Source organism: Orbicella faveolata, unplaced genomic scaffold (genome assembly GCF_042242905.1).
Source record: "Orbicella faveolata isolate gen_17 unplaced genomic scaffold, um_ofav_v1 contig_13, whole genome shotgun sequence".
In the NCBI taxonomy this organism is placed as follows: domain Eukaryota; kingdom Metazoa; phylum Cnidaria; class Anthozoa; order Scleractinia; family Merulinidae; genus Orbicella; species Orbicella faveolata.
In genome coordinates, this window is record NW_028301540.1 from 18,102,501 (window position 1) to 18,122,825 (window position 20,325).

The following is a 20,325-nucleotide window of genomic DNA, read 5'->3' on the forward strand; positions in this document are numbered from 1 at the left end:
AAACTTCAACTTGAAACTTAGTTGTCGCAAAATCGAAAACTGTGGAACAATCTGTTGAACAAGAGATACGACAAGAATCTGAATTCCGAAAATGTTTCAAAACGTGAGAACATCTGTCCGTGGACGGGCGAAGAAAAAATAAGGGCTCGTTTCACCAACGTAGCAATCATTACAACTTGCACTTCTTGGTTTTCTTTTCACTGTCGATGTTTACCTGTTTTAACTCCCATTTCTCTGGCGAGGTTATTCTCTGGACTTTGCGCCTCGTGTTTGGTTCATCTTCTTCATATACTGGTACCACAGGGATTCCTGCAGGCCTACGAACACAGTGTACTGATAAGAAAAAACTGTGACAGTTTTGCATTCAAATAATACAATGTGTGCAGTAATAATCGTATACCTTTAGCTAAATGCATTCTAAACAAATGTTCTGAAAGATAATCACATGACAAGATATTCAAATTGACGGGTTCAGTCAGTATACTGACTGGGCGTGAAGCCACAGGGAGCACGTTAGTTGTGAGTTGTATCTTGTATTTTATATCATGCCATAGAAAATACAGCCAATCAGAATGTAGTAAAGCCGTTGCCTATCGACGGTAATACACCCAACCTTCCCATCGTACGCTGAGATCTTACTCTGGCAAGCGGCGAGCGAGCGGCGCCATTTCCAGTCTCTTTCAAGCATTGTTTGAGCCATGTCATTGCCAAATTTCTCCTTCCGCTTTAATTTTGAGATCGAAAGCGCAGCAGAAAATAAAGATTTCAACCAAAAAAAAAACACTGCTAACTGAGCATGGAGATCATCAACAATAGGAAGCCAGTTCAAAGCCACTCAAAATGAAGTTTGCGAATGTATCACATTAATTGTGTTAGCCAATGTATTTTCTATGGTATGGCATAAGCGTGGCATAACTAATATGTATTTGTAACTCGTAAGTTGCGTAAGCAAGACAAGGTTTGTACTGGGATATCAGATTGTGCAAATTAGAAGTTGATCGATCATCTCTTAAATTGTTTCGCAATTCCGCTGCTTTGCGGGCGCATACATTGTTTGACATCTCCAGTACAACTTGTTACGTAACTGGGAGTGTTGCGCTAAAAATGGAACTGTTAGTTCAGGTAACTCATATTAAATGGTTGTTTAAACTTCTGGTAATTTGTTGATCAGGGAAAGCGTTAATGGCAGCTTGTAACAAATAACTCAGATTAATTGCCTGTTATAATTTTCGGCCGGTTCCTTTGTTGGTCGGGGAAAGTTGTAATCTCAATCGTTCAGGCGTAGGTCACACAATGGTGACGTAGAAGCTGCGAAAGGTTCAAGTCAATTCATGACAAGGTTGGCTTAAATCTGTCAGCACTGTGTGAAATAAACTTTCTGCTGCAGGCATGAAGTCTGTAGAAAATATCTTTGTGAGAGTTTACTGTCAGATTCATTATGCTCAGTTAAAGGAGCTTTGGTCGTTGTTTATTGTAATTTATCCTCTTTAAAACATAAGTATTTTTTTATTTTAAGAGTAATTCCATATTACGCAAAGGTTAGCTCACATCAATCATCATCATTCACTACGAAATTCACGAATCTGCTCATAGTGCACTTTGATGTATTATGATTATCTGTGAAATAATCATTTTATAATCTATAATAATCGTTTTAAGAAATTGAAAATGGTGAACAAACACAACAGAAAGTGTGAGAGAATTGGAACAACTGCGTAAATCTAAGGTTTAAACAAATACTTTGATTTCTCCTAAACATTCGTCCTAACCTGGAGAGACTTATTTTTCACTATTTTGTTAGTAGTATGCCGCAGTACCTGTCTGGATTCCTCGCCATCTCGCTGATCTCACCTTCAGGATGCTGTCTAGATCTGGTAGGATTCAAATCTTCTCCAGTCTCCTGATCTACATCCTATGAAAGTTTGGTTCGATCAATACCTAAGCACTCTGTTAAACTGTATCAAGTACGTTCAGAATTAGAACTCGTACCTTCATACTCAAACTGATCTTGTTGCCAGCCATGGAGAGAACTTTGACCATAACCTTTTGACCTCTGTGAGCCACATCGCTTACGTTAGCCACTCGACCTTCACGTCGCAGCTTTACAAATAAAGAAAAAAATTAACCTCCAAGTATACATAGAGCATAACAAGTCAAACTTGCAATTTAAACCACACTCTATCCTAACTTTCCCCATGTTTTTCATTCATTGCATAAATTCATGTTACAGGTAATGACAATCTAAAACTTTACCTGTGAAACATGCACCAAGCCTTCATGTCGTCCTCGTAGGCCCTCCAATTGCACAAAACAGCCAAACTGCATGATAGTGGTGACCTTTCCATTGTAAATCTAAACACAATGTGAAAGAACTGCCAACATTGAACAACTGAAATTTTGTTCACAACTGCACAAAAAAAAAAAACATAGGCACGCAAGGTGTGCAAGAGTTTCTTTTTTTTTGTGAAGCGCCGGAGATAGAAGCATTCATGGAGCTGTTTACAGCAATGATTTGGTAAATTTGACAAGTTTTTTTGGTTGCGATGTACAGCAAGAATGAAACTGGGAATTTATGATGTACATACGATGTTACATCGGTAATGGTGAGATAGCTAAATAGTAAGCCATAAAATGTTTGAACAAACTACAGTAACTCGACACATCTCCAGATTAATGTAGATACCATCTTTTTTTTTCTTTGATTCGTTCTTTGATAAAACCCACACTGTGATTGGTGTGACACGTGCACATGCATAACTCCCTCACTCACCCATCACATAGCCCTTCCAACCCCCAAGAGGAATTTTTGCTCCAAAATACTCAAGTTAAGAGACCTTTTCGCATTTTATACGAGTCGTAAGTTTACCCTTTTTACACAACATAACACAACACAACACTACTTCATCGAAAATAGAAAGAAAGAGAAAAAAAAACCTCTGACATGTTGAAAGTCTGATTTAATTACATTGCACTTTAACTTGGTGCCATGCAGTCTTCAAAGAACATTTGAACAGTTTTCATACCTTTTACCTTTAAAAAGATCGGACTGAAATGAATGTCAACAAATAAAACTATTAAACTGCTACTGCAGAGACGTAAAAACCGTCCAGAAATGAAAGCTTTTTTTTGTTTAATATCCTGGGAACAATAGCCGATAACTTGTCAGCTCTAATTGAATTTACTCCCATACAAAAAACAAAAGTGTTGTTACCATTTGTTACTAAAGATAGCAAACATCTCGTGGGAAAGAGCGGTGACGATTCGTCAGCTCTAATTGAATTTACTCTCTAGTGAAAAACAAGAGTGTCAAATTACACTTTGTAACTAAAAAATAAAAATATCTCGTTATATTTGCATGCAACAAGAACAAAACAATCGTCACCTGTACTTACTATTTTAAACGTTAGAGCTGTTTCAAATCTAAATAGTCTCGTCTCCTCTAAAATATGTCCTAAGAACTAAAAGCGACGATTCGTGACCTCTAATTGAATTTACTCCTTGTGAAAAACAAAAGTATCAAGTTACCTTTGTAACTAAAAACAAAAATATCTCGTTGCATTTGCATACTACTAACTCACGAACTGTTTCAAACCTCAAGGCTCATCTCGTTCGTACCTAAAATCCTCAGCCTAACCCACAGAAAATGTCGAAGTAAGCCCAATATATGAATACTTCCTCCTCTTTTATAGAAGAATAAATATGGCCGTTCTAAACTGTATCGGGATCAACTCTTCTCACATAGCGTTTACCTTTACAACAAGAAATTTGATTGGCTGTTTATAATAGATCCAATCTGATTGGTGTGACATACATACATACATACATATATACATACATCACTCACTCACTCACTCACTCACTCACTCACTCACTCACTCACTCACTCAATCACTCACGCACGCACACACGCACGCACGCACTCACTCACTCACCCACCCACCCAAACTCAAAAACAAACAAATCGAGAGCTTGAAAAGCCCAACACGATTACCTGGTTAACAACTGGAGTGGCAGGTGGAGCTTTTTCCACTCGGCTAGTACCATGTCTGTCTCTTGGACGACCTCTTTCTCTGCTTCTAGACCTGCTTCTGCTTTTCCTATTGCACAAATAATATATACCTGTATGTAGCTTCAGCTAATTTAATTGCTGCCGCAGTGAGCTAGCCTGAAGCGAGCGAAGCAGCGGCAGCAGTCCTAATTTGAGCAATATAAGTAAATGTATTTAAATATATATCATAAACATATAGAATTAGAAAAAAATCTCGATTTGCTGTTTTAATCAGAATCCTTTGCGTATCTCTCAAGGCTTTTAATTTAATTTATCTCTCTAACCACTCCTTTCTGTACGGGTCTTTAATAAGTTAGTTTTGTAATTATGTTCCTATTAAAGTCATGGACTGACACATGAGGTACATGAATGAGTCATATATATAACACGCGATGAAGTTCATCTTTGAAGCCGGCTACTCTTGCAGGTACCAAGATTGTGAATTGAACATAGAATTGGGTGAATAGGTTAAAGTATTGGTAAGCAAAAGCCTTCTTCGGTGCTACATTTTAACAGTAAAGATTGACATTGTTACAAAAGGTAGAAAGAAACTTTTCTAGAGACACTGAACTCAGCCATGCAGTTCCTTGATTTTACCACAGCAGCGAGATTATTAACAGAGAACTATGAAAGACTAAGTTAATAACTGCAACATTTATAACCCTACACAGTACAGTGTTCTAGTGAGTCAATAGTAATTGTTGTCTCAAATTCAAAACTGTAAGCTTCTACGCGTACCTTCTTCTTTCTTGTCTCCTATAACTATCGCTTTCTCTATTTTTATCCATGCTTCGTTGCCTTCTGACTCGGTCTCCTTTTGGGCTTTGTGATCGTGATCTTGGTCGTCTTCTGTAACAAGTGCATGCACTACAGTTTAAGCTTGCTATCATGCTCAAATTCGACAAGTGCAAGTTCCTGGCAGCCTTAAAAAGTTGTGCCCGATATTTTGGCATTTGGGTTACAGCAACGGAAAATAATGCTGGGCAACTGCCTCTTCACAAAAGGCCCTAACACATGTTACAAGCTTGAACGGTGTTTGAAATTGTGTGAGTCACTGCTGCAACAAGCAACAAATATAGTATGTCACAACTGACTAATCACTGCAAGACAGCTTGCACTGCTGTCGTTACTTCTGCACTAGTCCACAAGCATGTCATATAATTGACCAAATACTGCAAGAGATGTAATGCTTTGAAACACAGTTGCACCAGGTAACAAACGTATCAAGTAACTGTAATCAAGCAGTGAGAAAAGTTGCAGCAGTAATGGAAAGTTCTACAAGCTGTTACCGCTGCAGTAATTTCCCTTACATGATGTAAAGGGAGTTTGTTCTTTCCACGGTATGCTACATTTGTACACTTTGCAATGCTTTGTCCAACATCTCGCCAGTTTAAAAGCTATTCTTTAGTTGCTTAAGTCAAATGCGGCATATTTACAATTAAATATGTGTAAGTTGGATAAAGAAAAAGAGTTTACTTCTCCTACCTTCCTCTTTCTTTGCTTCTGCTTCTACTTCGCTGCCGTGTTTGTCTGTGTTCTTTTTTGCTACAAATTTAGATATCTTAATGAGTAATTTCTTAAAAATAAAATCATGCAAAAACTAAGGACAAAAAGTCACAACGTTTCAACCTCTCCGTGGTCATTTTCAAGTGTGAGTGAAAAATACAAAATTAGCATAAGTATGTTTTGACAGTTTCTAACAGTAAAAATGGTTTAAAATGTCACGAATGGTAGAATGCGATGAAATATGTGAGATAACGGATGAGAATATTTGTACAGACCATGACGTCTGAAATCCACCTAAACCTGATTGTGGATCAACTTCTCATAAACTTATATGTACAATGTTTGCTCTGAAGTATCACTTCAACTTTACATGTAATCCTCAGCCTGTTGATCAAAAATTCCTGTTATTGTGCCAATTGGGAAATGGGAAACCATTTCTGCATTTCTTTTGAGCTATAAGATCACAGGTGGAATTTCACGGGAACAGAAATTGCTTTGGGGACTTGGACCTCAGGTGTGTATTTCACCTGACACGTTCACCCTGATTAGAAACGCAGGAAGATTTTTACTATTTCCTTTAAAAGAATGAGGATAAAAATGGAAAAAAAAATTGTTTACCATAAATATCAAATTGTTGCTCTAGTTGTGTGTTTCAAGCATACCTTCTCTCACAGGGCTTGGTAGCATAAGTCTTTGCACCATTATTTGGTTCATCAAGTAACGTTAGTCTCTAGTAAGAGTTCCGAAAGACGGCAGAAGCGTTACATGATGACCCACAAATGGCTGAGAAGGACCAGTTACGATAGCATGTGTAACCATGTTTGTTATATAACTTAGAAAGTTACTTCATTGTGATTGGCTGAGAGCAGGCCACTTTTCTCAGTCATAAAATTAATGAGTAGTCATATGAAACATCCAGCAATTAAGAATTCACACTACTTGTGACATTCGAAAATTCCTTCATATTGCACTCGCTTAAAGGCTCATGTAATTTTGAGAGAATTTTCAAATATCACTCGCAGTGTAAATCCTTCATTGCACTCACATTCATAGGATTGCCTATACTAATTGATGCTTAAGTACTTTACCTATCAGCATCTGATGACGAATGTTTTGCTTTGGACATCAGAGCTTCCAACTGAAAGCCAAAATAACAATCATACAAATGAAGGCACTCTAATGTTTATACTCAAGTACTTCATGAACTGTGAACTAGACAAAGTAGAAAATGGTGCGATAACAACAAGTTGCCAATCAATATGAGTAAAACAAACTTCATGATAATCAAATCCGCGGGAAAATAAGATAAACCAATGAAACTTAACATAAGAAATAGTGACCGTGCCTCCCACTTGATGGAAAAAAAAGAATGTATAAAACACCTAGGAGTCGTAATTGACAAATCTGTAACTTGGAAATATCACAGCTCATATGTCTGTTCTCGTATACAGTCGAACCTGTATATAAGGGCCACCCATTCTTAATACAGAATCACTAAAAATACTCACTGGGCATGGTTCGTGATGTGATACTGTACTTCAGTACCTTGCGGACATCTGGAAAGCGTTAATGATACTAAACAGCCAGTCAGCTTACATACAGCTTTGTACATGTCATTTCTTTACAGTGATGACGGAGCGCATTTTAAACACAATAAAATACCACATACAATGACCTGTGGCTTAGTTTCTGGTTAAGGGTGCCCGCTTAATGCTGGTAAAAATAAACAAAGGAAGACAAACATGGGACTGCTACAGAGTGGCTGCGGCTGCTTAATAGAGGTGGCCGCTTAATACAGGTAACAAATACAGTGTTTGTATGAGCGAAAAATTGGGACTTTGAAAACTGACCGCTTAACAGAAGGTGGCCGCTTAATACAGGGCCATTATATACAGGTTCGACTCTCGAATTACTAAAAACTGGATCATTGGATAATGTAGTTCAAGAGTTTTCACTGGCTTAGCCATCATGGTATATGAGCCATTATACCATGCTCTACAAATATGCTGAGCGTACGTGTAATTTTTTTGGGTGTTTTTATTTTTATTTCATTATTTTTTTTTCTATATCTTGGGAGAATTTTTAATATTAACAATTATTGCACTGACGCTAGTTGGATATGAGATGATTATAGGCAATTCTATGCACCCCATTGGCAAACTGTTATCTCATATCCAACATGCGCTTGTGGAATAATCGTTAAATAGCTGGAAAATATTGGAATTAATGCATTATCTATCTATTCTGCAACTAAAACAAATTTGTTCTCATATTTCTTATCGTATATTAGCCAGACGCAACGTGGACAAGACATATAAAAAAACATTCAAATGAAGAAAGGGTAACGTAAATATATCGTTTTAGATGTTTTGGTGTGTAGTATCGCTGTATATTTTTATGAGTTGTGCCGTATTTTGACTCGCCCTATGGGCTCATCAAAATACAAACAACGAGTAAAAATGTAAAGCGATACTACACACCAAAACATCTAATAAGAGATTTATTATCCAACTGCTGTAGTCAAAAAATATGTCCGTGAAAGAGGGAGGGTGTGACAGTTTTGCATTGTACAAATAACTGTACAATATCGCTGTATATTTGTATTGATATTTGGACGGTATTTGCTACAGTTGGATAATAATGTCTGGATACGAGCCAAGTGGCCCATCGGGCCGTCGCTTATTTCCAGTTTCTGTAGCATGAAGCAACTAAGAGTGACTCAACCGAGTGTCCATCCCAGTGTTACCCGGAAGTCTCCGTTCCTTTCCATGAAGCTCAAGTTTGCATACTGTGAATGCTAGGGGTTCTGTTATTTCATTGGCCCGCGGCTTTTCAAGTTGACACATTCCTCTGTGAAGGCGTGTTATGTTTATAAATCTTTAGAAGGCGAAAACTCGCACTTGTTTTTCGAGAGAATCCCTTCTCTTTAAATGAATTAATAGGGTATGTAGATTTGACGGTTTTCCATGAAATTTGGTCAGAACATCCACTGGTAGATATGGAACAAAAGCGTGTCGGCAATTCCTTTATTTTAAATACTTTCCTCGTGGCAGCCTTTAACGCAACAGGTTACACAAATTTTTCGATAGTCAAACTTGACAGATCTATAAAAAGATAACCAACAGAAATAAAAGAAAATGCTGACACCTGTTTGGAGATTGAGGCTTTGTGATAAACACTGCACAGTTATTTTGCATGAACGATCGCATTTGATACCCGATTAATTCGCTGGAACGTCAGTCGATCATTTTGGAGTTGACGGCCTCTGCCACCTTTGGAAAGCAAAATCCAAAACAAAACATATTTTTATTGAATTTTACATTTTATAACCTTTCTGTTGATATATAGTTTGAGGGGGTTTCCTTAAAAACAGCGCGCGTACGAATTTTTGAGTTATTTTTTTGTGAAAAAAATAACTCTTAGTCGGCGTGTCAGGTATGTTGTGAATGGGTCAATGGGTAAGTGAGTGAGTGAGTGAGTATAGTATAGTATAGTATATCTTTATTGTGCCTTACTCTCCAAAGGAAGGTATTGGTCTGTTTACAATAAAGGTTTAACATTAACTAGTACAATAAGAAATAACATTCACTTGATTCTTTTATAATTAAAATAAAATTAAATAAAAATTATAATGCTCATTTCGTTTGTAAGTTGAGAATCTCTTTTCTTTTTTTAAACATTAAGTTGATATATTTACCTATTATTTTTGATGTAACTCTATTGTCAGCTCTAAGTAAGTACTTAGTTCTCTCGTTATCGCTCAGATTTGCGTAAAGTGCATCTTTGTTTGAAATGTGAGAATGGAGCTCAACTCTTATGGTAGCGTACCCCTGGCAATACATCAAGAAATGCTGTTCGTGTTCTACGCAATTTTCTTTGCATACTAAGCATGTTCTTTCCTCTACTGGGATTGATGCTCCTTTATTTTCATATTTTCCAGTTTGTATTCGTAATGCGTGACATCCTAACCTAAGCCTTGTCAGTGAGTGAGTGAGTGAGTGAGTGAGAGAGAGTGAGTGAGTGAGTGAGTGTGTGCGTGCGTGCGTGAGTGCGTGCGTGAGTGAGTGAGTGAGTGTGAGAGTGAGAGTGAGTGAGGGAGAGAGGGAGCGAGGGAGTGAGTGAGTGAGAGATGTATGTCACACCAGTCAGATTGGATCTACTATAAACAGCCAATCAAATTTCTTGTTGTAAAGGTAAATGGTACGTGAGAAGAAAAGCAAACAATAAAAGTTTCAGTTTTGTGCCAAGTTTGAAAAACACGGCTTTAATATTTCTAGAGATATTCTTGACTGAGTGTTGTACTGTTTTAGTGGCACCACCTATGACGTCATCACTTTCCTCATTTGCATAATTCAAAAATGTAAATATCTCTAAAATGAAAAAAGACATTCCAAAAAGGAAAACGCCATTCTTCTTTACTTTGAAAAGCCTTTCAAATAAGCAGCAATTATTTTTTACTTCATAGGCACTTTAATTATCAAATAGTCACGGAACGTCACGTTCTTAGTCAGTTGCCACCTCAGTGATATCAACTATTATATACAACTGAGAAGCGTTAGCATTTCAACAAGAAATATTGAAGGACTTGAAGGTCACCGCTACTCAGTTGACCGAGATTATATCCTACATCGGTGAACGAGTCCCTTCAAAGACTGATTAAATTAATTTGCGCTTTCATTAGGTGCCACGGAGTCTGCAGCAATATGAACATTTTCCTGGTTTCTTTTGTCACAGATTTACAATTGGAGAAGTTTTGATGCCACTAAATCAGGAAAGTTTAGGTAGATATGAACTTTTTGGTCTCTTTCATAGAGACAACTGAAAGAGAAATAAATAAGGAGTTACGCAAAACGTTTTCATTCTTAGTTTGAACCCTGGCAAACACACTAGTGTAGCAGATTATATTTGTTGAACTGAGCTAGGGGTAATTCTAAAAGATACTCAGTCCACAGTAGCGTTTTTTGCACCAAAACGGGAAAAGTGATGTTACCCGAAAAATAACTGCTGTCCTCAGTCATATCACACGACATATAAACTAGTGAGACAATCTCAGATAGTGCAGAGTAAAATTTACGGTTCTGATACAGTAGTCACATAGGTCCTCACCCATGCCGTTCTCTCCCTTGGTTGTCAACTAGGCCTTCTCCCCTTGCAGAATATGAGCAGACAAAAACTTTATAAGCCGTAACTTAGCAATATGTGTGTTTCATGTTTGTGTTTTCTTTCAAGGTCCAAAAATAACTTACAATAACCATTTGTCAAGACGGCTTTGAATTTTATTGTAGTGTTTTACGCCGAGTTTCAGTCACTTTAGCAGAAGTGGCAAATGTGGCAATTTTACTTTTTACGCCAACGTTTGTAACTTGATACTTTTGTTTTCTTCGCCAAGGTATGCAACATGCTACCCTTGTTTCCTCGAAAATATAAGAAAGATGTGTATTTTTTTACCCACCGCTGGAGATAAATGGAATAAAGCTAAATATCTGATGAAAAATCGAAGAGGAACGATTTTGTTGTATTCCAAACGCAAATTTTCATTTCACTGATAGACAAGAACTAAATAAATCTAATTATCAAACAGTCATGTCCAGTCATGGAATAGCTCATTCTTATTCACGTCAAACTAATATACAATGCTATCGATTAATACAACTAAAGAGCATTTCAACGAGTTGTATCGAAGGTAATAATAGTAACAGAGATCGGTAATAGGTAGAGATCATTACTTGGTCAGAATTATATCCTTCATCAGTGAGAGAGTCACCTCAAAGACTGATGAAATTAACTGGAGGTTTCAGTAAGTGCCACGGAGTCTGCAGAATTTCTTTTGTCACAAATTTACTAGTTGAGTTATTTTTTTGTAAAAAAAATACCTCTTAGTCGGCGCGTCGGGTATGTGACAGGTCAATGGGTGAGTGAGTGAGAGATGTATGTATGTCACACCAGTCAGATTGGATCTACTATAAACAGCCAATCAAATTTCTTGTTGTAAAGGTAAATGGTATGTGAGAAGATCTGATCCCGATAAAGTTCAGAACGGCCATATTCGTTCTTCTATAAAAGAGGAGGAAGTATTCATATATTGGGTTTACTTCGACATTTTCTGTGGATTAGGCTGAGGATTTTAGTTAAATGAACAAGATGAGCCTTGAGCTTTGAACAGTTCGTGAGTTTGTAGTACGCAAATGCAACGAGATATTTTTATTTTCAGTGAAAGGTAACTTGATACTTTTGTTTTTCACAAGGAGTAAATTCAATTAGAGGTCACGAATCGTCGCGTCTAGTTCTTAGGACATGTTTTAGAGGGGACAAGACTTTAGATTTGAAACAGTTCTAACGTTTACAATAGTAAGTGCGGGTAACGATTGTTTTGTTCTTGTTGCATGCAAATATAACGAGATATTTTTATTTTTTAGTTACAAAGTGTAATTTGACACTCTTGTTTATCACAAGGGAGTAAATTCAATTAGAGCGGACGAATCGTCACAACTCTTTCCACAAGATGTTTGCTATCTTTAGTAACAAATGGCAACTTAACACTTTTGTTTTTTATATGGGAGTAAATTCAATTAGAGTTGACAAGTTATCGGCTATTGTTTCCAGGATATTAAACAAAAAAGAAGCTTTCATTTCTGGACGGTTTTTTCGTCTCTGCAGTAGCAGTTTAATAGTTTTATTTGATGACATTCATTTCGGTCCGATATTTTTAAAGGTAAAAAGTATGAAAACTGTTCAAATGTTCTTTGAAGACTGCGCGGCACCAAGTTAAAGTGCAATTTAATTAAATCAGACTTTCAACGTGTCAGAGGTTTTTTCTCTTTCTTTCTATTTTTGGTGAAGTTGTGTTGTGTTGTGTTGTGTGAAAAGGTAAATTTACGTCTCATATAAAATGCAAAAAAGTCCCTAAATTAACTTGAGTATTTTTGAGCAAAAATTCCTCTTGGGGGTTGGAAGGGTTATGTGATCGGTGAGTGAGGGAGTTATGCATGTGCGCGTGTCACATCAATCACAGTGCGGGTTGTATCAAAGAACAAATCAAATTGCCTGTTAGAAAATAAGATGGTATCTACATTAATCTGGAGACATGTCAGATTACTGTAGTTTGTTCAGTCAAACATTTTATGGCTTACTATTTAGCTATCTTACCATGACCGATGTAACATCGCAATCAAAAAAATGTCAAATTAACCAAATCATTACTGTACCATGAATGCTCCTATCTACAACACTTCACACAAAAAAATAACTCTTGCACGCCTTGCGTGCCTATGCTTTTACAATTAACTCATGCGGGAAAGTTTTGGCTGAATATGAACTTTTTGCTCCCTTCATAGAAGAGGAAATAAACAAGCTGCTATGGAGAAGCAATATGTTTCCATTCTTTATTTGAACCCTGGTAAACACACAATAGTTATAAAACAGCAGACGAAATTTCTTGAATCGAGCTAAGGTTGATTCCAGAAGATACACATTCACAGTAGCATTATTTGCATTAAAAAAAGGGAGAACTGATGTTACCTGAAATACAGCTGCTTTCCCCGGTCAAAACAAGTGTTGTGTCACTTGAAAAAACGTGCAGATCTGAACTCCAAAACCGAGTTTTTCACACTAGCAATGCTAGAACGCATGCGTCTTACATGTTGTGTTCTACCACAAGGAAAAAGCACTCTACGTTTGTGAGTGACCCCGAATGAAATGTATCTTTCACCTAACATGTAGTAGACACTGAAGGCTAACCTATCTGCGCTTGCATTTCGAGCAAATTGCTTTTTTTTTTTAAGAGAACAGCACCACAAGGATAGCAAGAGATTTGCGAAAACATATATAAAGTTGTCATGTTTTCAAAAAAACCAACGTAAGTATATCACGTTTTGTGTAGTGTACACCAATACCTATCCCACCTAGCCCCCCTTCCTGCAAGGCTAATTGATTAATTGAAATTAATAAATTAAACAGACATTAAAGTTTACACCTTTTTGTGTTAGTAATTTAGCGAACAGCAGCCCCCTAAACCATCCCTATAGTGCACTCTGCACTAATAAAACAATTTTCTTTAGAAAATGGCCATCCACAGGACACCTGGACACCGATCTGGCTAAAAGCCTGGGCTCAATAAAAGGGGCACCTTTTCTATCAAAATGGTATACAAAGGGGTAAGGAGTTGGACCTCGAGGCAGAGCCTCTTCATACAAAATTTTGAAGAGTACCCCCCTCCCGGATTACATGTAACACTAAAAACAAAAGTGTGCAGCTCACCTCACCAAGAGCTGTTGATGCCACTTTTTCATCGTCTTCAGTGCTCTGAAGTGAAAGTTAAAGTTAATTTACTTAATACTTGAAAAAAACTTACAGGAAAACTAGTGGCTTATGTTTGTTTGTTTGTTGCACAGTCATCTGTTTGCTTGTGAATACAATACAGCTGATGTATACAGTAAAACAACTCTTATCTCTTTTGAACTTTTCCCCTTACTTTACTTGTGTCCTCTGTCAGCTGATCTGGGATGCAAAGCCCAGGAAATGCTGTTCTTTTTTTCTCAACGACTGCGGTAACTTTGTTTTCTTTGTTGTCATCTACAGATGTTCCTGCAAACAAATTGACTCTGTAGTGTTTATTCTACATTATTTGCCTAAAGGTGTATCACTTTTTAACTGTGTGTCCGAACACAATAATATTTTTATTCCCACAGTTTCTAAGTTTTGTCTCCAGTAGTCATTTTACCAAATTAACTGGCAGTAATGAGCTGGTAATGTTTAAATCCTTGCTACACATCTTTGCTTTATGGAATTATCTACAAGATAACTATCATGATATGGAAATCGAAAAATAAAATTGGATATCGCTTCAGCCATCTGAAAACGTGAAATTTCCCTTCCAGTTGGGTCAGAAACCACGAGGGGTTAGGACCTAAGACTAACAAGCCTGTGACGTCAAAACATGAATGCAGGTTTACTCAATTTTTCAACCAAACACATAGAAATGAAAAAACAAATAAATAAATATATGAAATATACTACAAATTAGGTGCTCAAGCAAAATTCTAAACATTCACAAAAGATAAGTAGGCCTACATTCTTGACTAGTCCCAGATCCTAACCCCCCACAGTTTCTGACCCAACCAGAAGTGAAATTTCATGTTTTTGGATGCCTAAAACACACTGAAAAAACACAACTATATCCAATTTTAATTTTCAATTTCCATATCACTGACAATATTGTGTAGATTCCATAAAGCAATAAAACAAAAATCTGCAATGTAAACTTTAATAGTGGTGGGGTCAATTTTTGATAAAAAAGCAAAATAACAGACCAAACTAGTTCAAATTCTGAAATATCAAATGAAAGATTTCCCTCTACGGATTTCATGTTATTTCATCAAGCCATAAAAGACAGCTTTTCTTTTGTTGCATTTGCATTTTATGTCAGGTAGTTTAAGACTCAGAGATCATTTTCCCACATTATCCTGTCATGAAAAGCACATGCCATTTTCATCATATGACGGATGACATCATTACCATGCTATGGTAACTCAGATTTCAATAACGGCATCACCTGAAACTTTCATGTTTCTCTAGTACACCTGTAATGACTGATCTTCTGTTAGATTAATGAACATAATGGTTCTCTAGTTGCTCAAAGGTACAAGTATTGTCAGTCAAAAAGTGATCAAAACACCTATTGCAATTACGATCAATTTCTTATCTCTGAGCCTCTCCAAATTTTCTTTTGGCCCTTTGTTATATCCTGGGACACCATACTGTGCTTGTTAACCCCTACATTATTACTAAGTAGCAAATTGACTTCAGACCTGGTTGATCATCTGATGTGTCTAGCTTAGGTTTCATCTTCTGAATCAGTCGTAACAAGTTGGAGGTAAATGACTCCTAAAGAGAGAAATTTCATCATCAGGTAATTACTGGACTGCAGGTGTATCAGGAGACAGTGTGGCTGAGCGGTTTGATCACTGGACTTGAAATCCAAGCTTGCAGTTTCAGTTCTCATTCTGAAAACTACAATGAGCAACAAAAGTGCAGAGACCCTACATTGTATTTTTGAGCATCTTGGAAACATTATCCCCCCCCCCCCTCCTTCACTACAAACAATGTTGATTTTTCTATTTCTAAGACTGCGCAGACCAAAGCACCTACACGACATTGAATTTGGGGGCCCAGGGGTATCAGAGAATCATTACTAGATACATTTGAAATAGAATAAGCAGTTAAATATGGCCAAGTATCTCAACTACACTTTTGTCACCCCTTCTACATGTAGCTGGGGTTGCAACAGGGTGTCCCCTTGGTCAATTCCACAGCCATTTTTGAAAGATAGACCCACTGGTTGTGACCAGTTGATCACATGTGAACAGTTGTTATATTTAATTTGTAATTTTAAAAAAGGAACATCATTTTTCAATTTACAACACAAGTTTCAACATTCCCACATATTGTCTTCAGTGACAAGTACTTGATGGTTATACATCTGAATTTTCACTGTATAGTAACATGATTATATATTGTAAAATTAAGTCATAAGTACGGATACACCATATTGAATATTTGAAATATACTCGAAACAAAGAACAGCAATTAGCTAAGACAGGATCAAAACCACCAACAGCAAGAAACCAAAATGAAAAAAAACAACAACAACAACAGCAAAAAAATATAACATTAAAAAGAAAGAGGTAAATCTAAGTGCCTAAGCTGGAGTTGGATTTTCCCATTTAATATACTACATGTATGCCTCTAAAAACTTGAGGTAGCAGAATCATACAAACTTGAGGAAGCAGAATCTTAAATCAGGAAAGATGCTGCAGAGCAAGAGTTGTGACAAGTCCTAGATGACTGCAATTACCTGTAAACATGCAAAGCCTTGTCCAACACAAGGTCTCACAGAAACGTGTGCAAATGTAGTGAGTGGTCTCACCAATGTAGCAAGCATTACAGCTGTCAAGTGTGAATTTATAAATAGCACACAAATGGAGACTGCATAGCATTTTAATTGAAGGGGTGAGTGCAAAACCATGCTAAGTGACGATTTGGGTGAAAAAAAAATTTTTGCAAAAGGGCTTGAATTTTTGCATGTGGTCTTCAATGTACATGTAATAGAAAAATGTGGTCCTGTATTTTTGCCACTGGTTTTTACTTCGCTTTATAAAGACGCCGCTAGGAAAACTGAGTGGTTTTTGCATATGCAATATCTCAAAAACAAAGCAAAGTTTAGCAGAAAAACTACGGGACATTGCTAAACATACCTAAACAAAACTGCATGCGAAATTTGGAGCGTTTTTGACAAAGTTCACTTTTGAGAAAAATACCTAACGCGTTTTTTCAGCCAAGCCCTTCAGATAAACGAAGCCAGGGCCTTTGTTATGATAAACCGAGCCAATCCTTTGTTATTATAACCTGAAGCGAGCCTTTGTTATAAGTCAAAGTCTCACGTCAGTTTATTATCACAAGGGATTCATAACAAAGGATTGGCTCGGTTTATTATAACAAAGCCCGGTTTCATTTATGTGAAGGGCTCGGTGGAAAATGGGCATTAGGTATTTTGCTCAAAAGTGAACTTTGTCAAAAAAGCTCCAAATTTTGCGTGCATTATTTTTTTAGGTGTGTTAAACAATGTTCTGTATGTGTTTTTGCTGAAGTTTGCATCGTTTCTGAGAAATTAGGTATGCAAAAAAACTTATATTTGTTGTCACATCAGCATGCGACCACAAAGGTGTTTATTTCACTTCAAATACAGCAAAATGTTGATTTTTCTCGCAACGTGTAACATTAACAAAATATGAATTTCAGGTCAAAAACAGTTAAAAGGTTGATTTCACGTTAACACGTGACGGTAAGGATGTTGATTTCACTTAGAAAACAGCACAATGGTAATTTCACGCAGCGCATAAGCTCAATAATGTTGATTTCAGGTCTAAATAGGTTAAAATGTTGATTTCACTTTAACACGTGATGGCAAGGATATTGATTTCACTTAGAAAACAGCAAAATGTCCATTTCACGCAGTGCATAAGCTCAATAATGTTGATTTCAGGTCTAAATAGGTTTAAAATGTTGATTTCACATAACGCGTGACCGCAAGGATGTTAATTTCACTTAGAAAACAGCAAAATGATAATTTCACGCAACGTATAAGCTCAATGATGTTCATTTCAGGTCTAGGATGTTGGTTTCACTTAGAAAACAGCAAAATGGCAGAAGCCCATGATGGGCTCCTGAAAATGATAGTTTCACGCAACGTATAAGCTCAAAAATGTTGATTTCAGGTCAAAAAGGTGTAAATAAAAACAAAATAAAACAAATAAACATTTCAATAAGCACTTTTCCAAATACAGCAATGTCTTAAATGGCTAAAAATCATGAGATAAATACATGGTTTTCGACAAACGCGATCGAAGCTTTATGTCACGCACCGCCATAACTTCAAAGTTCAAAATGCGCTGGTACCTCTTATGCCTGATGAGGATAACAACTTTGGTGGCTGTTTAGTTTTGGATTTAAGAATTTGATGACTTCACATGAAAACGCTCTATAAATAGACTAACAGCTTAACCCTTCTGCGCAACGTATTGGTCTCCATACATCTACATGTCCGCTGATCCCAGAAGCTCAAAACACTACAAATCATGCCGATTTGAAATAAAATCAACGCAACCTGGATCACAGATCTATGTTACAATTGATCGCTTCTTGTTGGCCATTATTATGTTTAAATGAAAATGCAACAACAACCTAGTTACCAGTTGGAGAAACGTCCGCAGAACGCGATGGCAATGCATGCCAGGAAGGGTCTTTACACCTTGTGTGCGGGAAAACAAGGCGGTCGATCCAAGACAAATTTTATAAGTCTAAAACCAGTTCTCGCTTTCCAAACTTTGACGCTAGCAACGCTTGGCAAATGGGCCACAACTCACCAGAGGGTATTTTTCTTGGGCAAGAACTGCTCTTGGACTTTGCTGCCTGGCTCGATCTGACTTCGAATGCCGATAACAAGATTACGGTATATCAGCTGCCTTCAAAGTTTCAGAACACATTTTGATTCTTTAAAACGTGCTGATGACTTATGGGTTACGGGTTTATCGAGGCTTTATGATGGCTCTCAATCACCAAGCAGGCATACATGTACAAGGTACTTTAAAACATGCTTAAGATATTAGTTGACAGAGCTCTAATGCGGCACATCTCTTTTTTGTTCAATGGTATTTTGTTTGATGCTCGATCGATTCATGTGTTGTGTTCACATCACAATAACCAATGTAAACAATCTGTTCCCAGATTTCCACTCTATATGCTGTGGGATTCGATTTTGACTTCATGCACTATAAACAGTCTGCCTGTTTACTGTTCAACAAATAAACTCCTAAAGACATGGCTAGGAGAAAACCAAGTTTTTTTGCATACGTTTTAACTCAAAAACAAAGCAAAAACCAGTGACAAAAATACAGGACCACGTTTTTCTATTACATTGAAGACCACATGCAAAAATTCAAGCCCTTTCGCAAAATTTTTTTTTTTTTCACCCAAATCGTCACTTAGCATGGTTCTGCACTCACCCCTTCAATTACTTTACTGACAATGTATTTTACTCAAGACAAAAATGTCACTAAGCATATGGTTTTACATACTGGAAATTCAGCACCATTTTCTTCTAAAGCTGCCTGAAACTTGTCAAAGGTGGGGTTTCTTTCTCCAAGCATGATTATAAACTCAGCTACATGGACAAAAACAACAATGTCAACAAGTTATTGAACACCATAGGTGCTATTTAGTTTAATATGACTAATCCATAAGACCCAGAAAAATACTCAAATACCCTGTTACAGTTATTGCTGAGCTACATGTATAATATCTAAAATGTAACTTATGCTGTATTATGATATCACTGTCAGGTTACTTACATGTATTAATCAGAGCTCTACTTATTAATGCAATAACACTGTGAATAGTCAGGACTCGATTGCAACAGTACAAATCAGCTTGAGAGCCCTGCAAGCATGTTCACTAACAACAAGCTAAAAGTCATGATAGTCTGGCAGAAAATCCAAGCAAGCAGATGCTTAACGAAATTAACAAGCAGATGTTCAGTAGTGTAATTAAACTGATTACTGAAAAAGAAATCTGACTGCATTTCACCATTTCTCTAGCTACCGTAGTATTAATTTGCCGCATCCAGATCCACTATGTTTTCTCAATTTTCTATCATTTTGATATCTGTTAAATGCAGATTGCTATCAACACCATAGTTACGGTAAGCCAATCCTTGGAATCACCTGTAAGTAAATCATTAACTCCAACACTTTGTGTGTCATCAATCACTTAGAACAAACCAAATTGGAAAAGCTTTTTTCATCTGTATCTCTAAAACAAAAATGCCATACAGGAATGTGCATGTACATTTTAAGTTCATTTACAGCCACCTTTCAACAGATTTAGCTGAAATTTGGCTGAAATGTTCCCATATAGATGCTTTACAAAAGACAAACTTTTAAAGGGCATGGTGTAACAAATCAAGTCCCATATAAATTACATTGCTGTGATAATCAAGGTGTGTAAACAAACTTGATGAAGACCAAAAGATAAAAATATTACTGCTTTGTTATGCAAAATTTCTAGACCTTTTATAGAGGGTCCCCTATACCTCTTCTGAAAACAGTTTCATGCATAAGCAATTGGCCTTTTCATGTATCACAAAAAATTCAAAGAAACAGCTTCATGTTCAAAGAAAAAAGCAAGCAATCGCGCTTCACATAAAAATGCAAAGGCTA

At 36.8% G+C, this 20,325-nt stretch overlaps 1 protein-coding gene across 1 annotated transcript in view; it reads right to left on the bottom strand.

The window, feature by feature from the left end:
• Positions 1–20,325, bottom strand: part of LOC110058850 (ATP-dependent RNA helicase DHX8-like) — a 43,230-nt gene that overhangs the window by 21,676 nt on the left and 1,229 nt on the right. The window contains exons 2-13 of the mRNA XM_020765513.2: positions 19,186–19,271; positions 15,361–15,436; positions 14,025–14,137; positions 13,811–13,855; positions 6,643–6,692; positions 5,534–5,593; positions 4,787–4,897; positions 3,992–4,097; positions 2,254–2,352; positions 1,990–2,100; positions 1,818–1,912; positions 215–317 (exon numbers count right to left, since the gene is read on the bottom strand). Of these exons, the coding sequence (XP_020621172.2) occupies positions 215–317; positions 1,818–1,912; positions 1,990–2,100; positions 2,254–2,352; positions 3,992–4,097; positions 4,787–4,897; positions 5,534–5,593; positions 6,643–6,692; positions 13,811–13,855; positions 14,025–14,137; positions 15,361–15,436; positions 19,186–19,271 (1,055 nt within the window). The remainder of the gene's footprint in view (positions 1–214; positions 318–1,817; positions 1,913–1,989; positions 2,101–2,253; positions 2,353–3,991; positions 4,098–4,786; positions 4,898–5,533; positions 5,594–6,642; positions 6,693–13,810; positions 13,856–14,024; positions 14,138–15,360; positions 15,437–19,185; positions 19,272–20,325) is intronic.